The 8431-nt window shown below is 37.0% G+C and overlaps 1 protein-coding gene across 1 annotated transcript; it reads left to right on the top strand.

Annotated features, from left to right (window-relative positions):
* Positions 1-834: 834 nt before the first annotated feature.
* LOC109242311 (phosphatidylinositol 3,4,5-trisphosphate 3-phosphatase and protein-tyrosine-phosphatase PTEN2A-like) lies at positions 835-8065 on the top strand. Its single transcript, XM_019409182.1, has 13 exons — positions 835-1159; positions 2068-2494; positions 2740-2841; positions 2930-2986; positions 3847-3912; positions 5353-5529; positions 5626-5712; positions 5798-5862; positions 5937-6013; positions 6275-6321; positions 6463-6593; positions 6901-6970; positions 7132-8065. The coding sequence occupies exons 2-13, from the start codon at positions 2069-2071 to the stop codon at positions 7633-7635; spliced, it is 1809 nt and encodes a 602-aa protein (XP_019264727.1). The 5' UTR covers positions 835-1159; position 2068; the 3' UTR covers positions 7636-8065.
* The last annotated feature ends 366 nt before the right edge of the window (positions 8066-8431 follow it).

Here is an 8431-nt window from a genome sequence, read left to right as displayed (position 1 = left end):
GTGAAACAACAATCAAACCTTAGTGTAAATGGTTTGTATCACCAATGGCATAACGATTCCAATTTTGTGCTCACAATAATCGCACGTTATGAAAACTTTCTAGCAGCAAAGTAGAATTCATTCATCAAAGTTCAAAACTAAATCGACAATTGATTCTCTTAGGTTCCTAAATCAATAAAGTAAAAGTAAGTAAAAGTAAGTCATAGTGTAAGTACTCAAGAAACTCTCATTTTACCAACACCCAGTTTTGCATTTTCAAGTTGCCCGGATTTTTTTTTAAAGTTTTTGAACTTTCAGGTGTCATCATCGTGGTACCAGATGTCAAAGTCATTACAAATCGAACTTTCAGGTGGCATCGTCTTTAGATGTTGGAATGATTCTAGAAGGTGGTCGCCGGAATAAGCTATTTCATTTTCTTCAAATACCTGAAGATGGAGAAAGAATCAAGGGATTTGGGTTTTAGATTTTTATAGAGAAAGACGAGAGGAGAAGATGGACATAAGATCGGTTGATTTGAAGTTCTCCGGCAGCGGCGCATGGCGGAAAAGATGGCGAAGATTTGGATTGAACTTTTTGGATCTACTTATCATTAGAAAGAAGGGGTACAACGGGTCACGGTTTATCCAAATGGATATAGGTTTTTTAAGTTGTGGGTTGGGTAAACTTTCACTTACGTCCACGTGGCAAGTCCGTTAAACTAAGGGTATATTCAGAACTTTGCTTGACGGTAGGGACAAATTTCACCCAATAGTATAACGGAGTATACATTTAAACAATAAATGATAGTAGAGAGATATATTTCACCTTTTCCGAATAAGAAATGTTATTTAACAACATAAAGGATACAATGTCTTCAAACATGGGTAACAATGATCCAAACGTAGATGGAAGAGGGAAATTGTGAGCTCTTTTATCAAAATATTTATATTATTCAGCTTTGAATACAGTTACAAAGGATCCCATCTGATAAATCGACCGCAACAACAGCACTAGACGCCGGCAGCCGGTCGCCACCTCTGCACCACCTTGAATGCTCGAACCGATTCGGATTGCGTCTAACACATTTCTTGCATTCATTTGAAATACTCAACCGCAGAAGAACTTCAAACCTCTAGGCGATTAGAGCTTGCACCAGCTTCTGTTCGATTTCCATTTTTTCGTGAGTGATCCGATTTCTCTGCTTCAATTATATTTGCTCACGTTTAAACTTGACAATCCGCATTGTGATTCTTCTGAATCACAACAGTTCATAAGGCTCGGATCCATGCTTATTTTTGTACCTCTGAACTAGCGAGGTCCCAATCGTATGTCTCTTTCTGTCCAAAATGTGGGCGCTCCCTATGCCTTTTAGGCTTTTTATTTTGCTAGTAGGCCATTTTTAGGCATTTAAAGAAGCAATTGCATGATTAAGGCGTTATTAATAATTTTTTTTTTGCCGGGTCGTGTATGTGAAAAGGAATCATTGCCTTTTAGTTTTCTGAACGATATGCAGCAGAGACTATTGGACATTGCGATGTTTTCTGCTCCTTGCGTAAGTGCTTTTGGTTTTCTATATCTGGACGGGAATAACTATGTGGCAATGGTGATGATATATGATGATGATTGTGCTGATGTTTTGGTGATAGCTGGGTGTATGTATACCATTAGATATTTGAGCAGGTTGAAATTTTTTTGGATACCATTTGATGCAAAGGCTAGCCTCAAACAATTTCTGGTATAATTGAATGCAAAGTGAATGGACAAAGAAAGTTAGGAGATGGAAAGAAGAAGACAAATGATACTTTGTTCTGAATTTTCTTAAGCGAATATGTATATGGGTACATCCAAATGAGGAAGAGAACAAATAATTATAAATTGAATTAAAAAAACATAGCCTGTTGTAATTTCTTAACAGTTTTTTATATCCCCTCAGCAAATGTAAACTTTCTAGATCGAGGTTAACATTGATTGATGACTAGAGATCATTGTTTTGTTTCAGACATGTCATATGATGACAATTACTTACCCTATTGCATTCTTTACTGTGGTTCTTCACAACACTAATTCTTTTTTTCTGTTTGGTTCAAGAATGGAATCTGAATCCACTAGTTCATCTCAACAACTCTCCAGTAATTCTTCTGATGCTGAAGCTCCCAAGCCAGTTGCTTCCCAGAAAAATAATGCTGCTCAGGACACATCTAAGTCACCTACATCAGCCAAATCATCTTGGGCGAAAACCTTAAACTTTCCACAGCCTGTAGCGCCCGGGCAGCAGGGGTCAGCAACTGGGGATACTGGGACATCTACATTCTCACGTTTTGCTAGTGGTCTTGGTTTGCCATTCACTTCAAAAGCTTCTGAGGCAAATGATAGTGCTGGAGTCAACTCACCAACCACACAATCAGGTGTGTTTGAATCAATCACTAAAGGGCTAATTGACACATCTCTGAATGCTGTGAAGGCTGTGCAAGTTAAGGCACGACATGCAGTATCTCAGAACAAGCGAAGATACCAGGTAGATCAGAATGTTACTGCTTTGTTGTCTTAAGTTTTTCTTATTCGTATAAGATATGAAGTCAAAACCATTTAGTTAGCAACTCTAGACATTACCCCTTATGTTTTTCTTATTTGTATACGATACGAAGTCAATTGGTTAAATAAAACAGGAGGGTGGATTTGATTTGGATATGACTCTGAATATTTGCTGTATCTTTTCTTAGATATAGCTGATTATTGATGTAAAGTGGTTAAATAAAACAGGAGGGTGGATTTGATTTGGATATGACTTACATAACAGAGAATATCATAGCTATGGGTTTTCCTGCAGGCGACATGAGCTCTGGCTTCTTTGGATATGTTGAGGTAAAGATCGCCCATAATTTTGGATATTTTCCACTTATTCAGTTATTCCAAACCTGCATTTCTCTAACCTATAAAATGAATGATACAGGGGTTCTACCGAAATCACATGGAGGAAGTGATAAAAATTTTTGAAACTCATCATAAGGTAACTCCGAGTAAAACTTGATAGCTCTTTGTCCCCAATAACTCTATTGAAGTGCATCTTATAGTTTTAGAAAAACTGTGCTTCTCGACCCATAACTATAGTTTTGTAGATAGTGAGTGCTCCATGGTTGCTGTAAAAGTGGCTGCTCATCATGATGTTTCTATGGACCTTCTTAATTGTATTTGCTTTTTGTAATAGTAGAATATAGGGAGCCTTTCTAAGAAGAGAACTGTAGTAGCATTTGAGTGTTGCCATCAGTGTGTCCCAAAGACTAAAACAGCTCTGCCTTTTTTGTTGTGGTTGAAAATAAAAAGTAGGTATTCTTTATTCATTTTTTTTTCTAGAGAAAAGAGTGAGATGGAAAAAGAAATGCTCTTTTTTGGTCTTCTAGTTTTAACCAAGACAAGGGGAGGCTTTCTGATTCAGTGGATAATATATCACCCAAAGACTCAAACTGCTCTGTCTTTTTTGTTGTGGTTGAAAATAAAAGTAGGTATTCTTTATTCATGTTTTTTCTAGAGGAAAGAGGGAGATGGAAAAAGAAATGCTCTTTTTTGGTCTTCTAGTTTTAACCAAGACATGGGGAGGCTTTCTGATTCAGTGGATAATATATCACCTTATACCTAGTACATTTGTTGATAATACTCCTTTTATTTTGCTTTAGATCTGATTAGATCTGGTAATTTTCCTAAGTGAAAATTTGGGAGTTGAACGGCAGATGTGCATGATAATTTAACTCTCTGTCTATTTGAATGTAATGCAGCTATAGCCTTATAGGCGTTTAAATGTATTACTGATGGCTTATTATATTCTTTTCATTTTTTATCTCTTACTGCAACTTCATCTCTCCTTGAATGCAGGGAAAGTACAAAGTTTATAATCTTTGTTCAGAGAGATTGTACGATGCTTCACTATTTGGGGGAAAGGTGCAAATTTCTTCCTTCGATAAATTAAATTCTTGATTCCATCATATTTGAGGTTTAGAGCGGATAACTAGATCCCTGTTAGTTATTTTCTCGAAAAAACTTATGATATGTGCTCATTGCAAAATGTCATACTTAGGAATAGCCGGTTCAAGGCATAAAGGAATGTCTTGCTGATTAAATCTGACATATTTTTTGTTTTATTATCATGTACCTTCTGGCAACTTTCCTTAATGGGGTTTGTTTCAACTACTAGAATATTAACCTGGTTAATATTTCTTCTGAATGTAGAAATCTGTGCTTCCTTCTAAAGATGTATCCATCCTTCATACTGATTAGTAGAAAGTTTCTATCAGGACACCACCCCTGTTGCTGGTGGTAGCAAATGCTGTTTAGCTTCAATGGAACAACCAAAACATTACAGATAAATTGATATAACTGTTCCATTTTCTTTATTCTTATCTTATTTATCTCTTTGTTTTATGGCTTTATCAATTATTAAGTTAGAGCCAAACTATTCTGCAGTGTCACTTAGCCAGCTTTCTTAATTTGTTGTAAAAGATATCATGTAAGACAGCAAATTATAGCGTTAGTATCTGTGGATGATATTCATCTCATCAGATTCACCAAGAACCCTCACAATGATATTTAACATCTTGATGTTATGCGACTACTCGTAGATTTAGAGTGGGAAAAAGGACATGTTGTTACTTGAACATTCATTACTCAGTCAATCACAGGTTCAAGAAGTTATTTAAATTGTTTGAATGCAAGAGATGAGTTTCAAATACCTGCCTTGAGAGCAGCCTGGAAAGAGGTCTGGCCATCATAACATTCATAAACGAGATTGATATGAATTTTGGAGTAATGAAATAGCAAGGTTTTTGGGTACTGCGCTCGCCTATTATGAAAAGCTCCTTCATTTTATGGGTCCAAATGCTCGCTAATAGCACTGGATGAATCGTAAAATGACTAGGAAAGAATAATCCCAAAATAAACTCAACCTGACTAATAAGCAAAAAGTCTGCTGCAATCCACTTTTAGGGAATTTGTTTGATCCAAATGTCTGGTTCATGCTTCTAAACCAGTTGGATGCTTGGGCTAGATCCAGTGCCCCACATATTCAATGTGTTTAGATCTGCAGGCATTGGCAAAATATTCTAATCTGCATGTAGTTAACTCAGAAAGCTAAAATAGATGGCTGATAGTGGAACATCTCCAATGCTGATCCTCTACCGATCTAAAACTTTATTTTGTTCTAGCTCATTTTCGGGATTACAGAGCCACGAAGTGGAGAAAATCTTTTTCTGGAAGGATTTTGATGAGTACCTGTTCATTTTGAGATTTTCTTTCAAGAATTTGCACAAGTGAAAACTATTGAACTTTTTGCAGTTGTATACTGTTTCATCTTCAGTTTAGATGATTTCTGTTGAATATGAACAGGTTGCATCTTTCCCATTTGATGATGACAACTGCCCTCCAATTCATCTTATTAAACTGTTTTGCCAAAGTGCATATTCGTGGTTGAAGGAGGACATTTTAAATGTGGTAGTTGTACACTGTAAAGCTGGAATGGCTAGGACAGGGCTTATGATCTGTAGCCTCCTCCTGTTCTTGAAGGTGAGACCTTATACATGGAAAATACCTACATGCAGTCTGAAACTTTTGCTAGTTTCTCCCATTCGCACTTATTGTTTTACCCTTTTTACTATTCAGTTTTTCCCAACAGCTGAGGAATGCATCAACTATTATAACCAAAAAAGATGTGTAGATGGAAAGGCCCTTATTCTTCCAAGTCAGATTGTTAGTCATCACCTCCAATGAAACATATTGATTTACAGCCATTTATTTCATTTGATCTAGCTAATGACTTTTGTGCTTTTCCTAGAGGTATGTAAAATATTTTGAGCGCATCTTGACTCAATTCGGTGGTGAAACTCCGTCTGGACGTAGGTACTTTTCTTGTTAGCTACAGTTAATTCTTTATCTGATCTTCAAGAAGTAATTAAGCAGTTACCATGCTGCAGGTGCATGCTGAGAGGATTTCGATTCCACAAGTGTTCATCCTGGATAAGGCCTTCAATTACTATATCTAGTCACAGTGGTAGGTTTCTGCACACAATATTGGCAAAATAACATCCATCTATAATCCCCTTATAGTCAAGTGGCTACTTTGCATTCTTCTACTTTAAAAGGCTGAGTTGTTCAATGCTACAACTTGTATTTGTCGAGATGCTTCGTGAATCAGATCGTATTTGAGTTAGAATGCTTTTATTGATGCTTCTACCAAGTAGGATGCATCTTATCCCTTCAGTTTGCTAAGATAACTCAATCCAGCACGATATTGATGTTGTACTTTCTGCAGGCATCCTGTTTTCAACAAAAAAACATCCAAAGACTAAGGACCTTATGGTAAATTAGTTCAATCTCTGTGTATGACTCTTGCTTAATTGTATCCCGTGCTTACATTAATTTTAAAGGACATTATCAGTTTCAAAGTATTTGTCCCCTGGTGATATATCGTATTTATTTGTTGTATGTTGGTTATTGCAGCCTGAAGATTTTTGGATACGAACACAAAGAAAAGGAATCATGGTTTTTGCTCTACCAGGTGAACCTGGTCTAACTGAATTGGCAGGCGACTTCAAGATCTATTTTCATGATCGTCAAGGAGATTTCTACTGGTTTGCAATTGATTCTTGTTCTTTTCAGTATTTCTTATATTTGTGCATGCCATTCAAGGATCTATTTTAATTGTAATCTAGAAGTAGTGAGACCCACGTGCGCACACACACAAAAAAAGAGAGGGGGGAAGGGGGGGGGGGGGGAGAAGGTGTTTAGAGAAACTTCTGGAGTGATCAATGATGAAGTGTTCTGTTCTTCCTAGCACTACCTGTGGCAACTCCTTGTGAGAAGAGGAACGTGCAAGTGAAGATGTTAGCTTAATAGTTTTTTCGGGCACGTAAGAATTTCATCCTATTTCCATTGCAGCTGGTTAAACACATCAATGATGGAAAACAGACTGATTTTAGGTGTCTCAGAATTGGATGGCTTTGATAAGGTAATTGATATGCTTCTTATCTGCAGTACTTTATTTTGATTAAGAGTCTGACTCAATATCCTTTCTGAAGATCCATTCTTTTCCCATGGAATAGCATTTTACCTTCATCTAGGCTCTAATTGGATTTGCATCTTCTTTCACTTTCTATATGTATCTTTCAGAGGAAACTACCATCTCCTGGATTCCAGGTTGAGATTGTGATGGTAGATTATGATGGAAGTGTTCCAGTAAAGTCCAAGGCTGATGGTGCCGCCAAAGGAAAGGACCCAAGACAAGGAAACAGTTCTTCATCCAGTGAAGGAATTAAAGGTAATTTGAACAAAAACAAGGTATCAGGGGGCCAAAACCGTGGTGATGATGTATTTTCAGATAGTGACGGGGAGGAAGCTGCACCTTCCAGTACAAAAAGTCAGACAAGTGCTTCACAAACTGCTGCTGCAGGTGTTGATTCTGGCTCCCAAAAGGAGCAGATTGCCAATCTAACACATAATGCCGAACAACTTTCTCTTGGGAGCAGCGATCCTAAAAGTGGTGCAAGCGAGATCAAGGATGAGACAGTTGAGAGAGCTGCCATTCCGAATCTGGGCTCAAGTGATATTAAGGCCATTGCAGCAGATGCATCTGTGTTCAGTTTTGGAGACGATGACGATTATGAAAGTGAATAAGCAACAAAATCCATCACAAATGAAGAGAATGAATCACCAATAGAAAAGGAAAAAAGTCAGCGCAAGGCGACATATATTTTGTAACATTTTCCTTTCTGTTTCTCTCCTTTTTCCCTGTTGAAGTTGGGGGAGCTTTTAAAATTTACACATTCTTAAGCTGATACCATCCACCATTTTCTTAGCCATTTTGATTTATTTCATGGTAGACGTTTGACCTGTCAGATTCTTATGCCTAATTTATCACAAAGTCCAACTTATTGTTGGCAATTTGAAAGAAGTAGCTGTAGGTTCTTTGACCTTTATGGAGCATGGAGCTTTAGATGTCAAAATATTTGATCCTTGTAAAATCCCTCTAAATCCAATTGGCAGTCCGAATCTTTGTTTTCTCATAAGAATAACAGTTATTTTATTCGAGGTGCGAAGTTGTTTACCTCCTTTATCTTTCAGTCTTTTAGTTTTTCAATCACTTTTAAGTGAATCTAACAGTAATTTGAATCTGCAGTAGTATCTTCAAGCTGCATATTGGTATCATGTCCTCCGTTTCTTGGTTCATCCAAGGATTTCCTTACCTCGAAATATCTTTTTATTGGCTTAAGCGGTTGACACGTGTTTCTATGTATTTGAGAGCTAGAGAAAAGTTGCATATAAGTTGAAAGGTTCAAATTAATTATTCAAGCATCATCAGGAATCATCGTCTCCCTAAACTTATGGAGACATAGAAAGAACTAAAACAGTTGGTTTACCATTCAAGTCAAAAACAAGGAAATTTCTATTTGCACATAAGTAGAATATTCGA

The sequence above is a fragment of the Nicotiana attenuata genome, unplaced genomic scaffold (genome assembly GCF_001879085.1).
Source record: "Nicotiana attenuata strain UT unplaced genomic scaffold, NIATTr2, whole genome shotgun sequence".
NCBI lineage: Eukaryota > Viridiplantae > Streptophyta > Magnoliopsida > Solanales > Solanaceae > Nicotiana > Nicotiana attenuata.
This window is presented reverse-complemented; position numbering and strand designations above follow the sequence as displayed.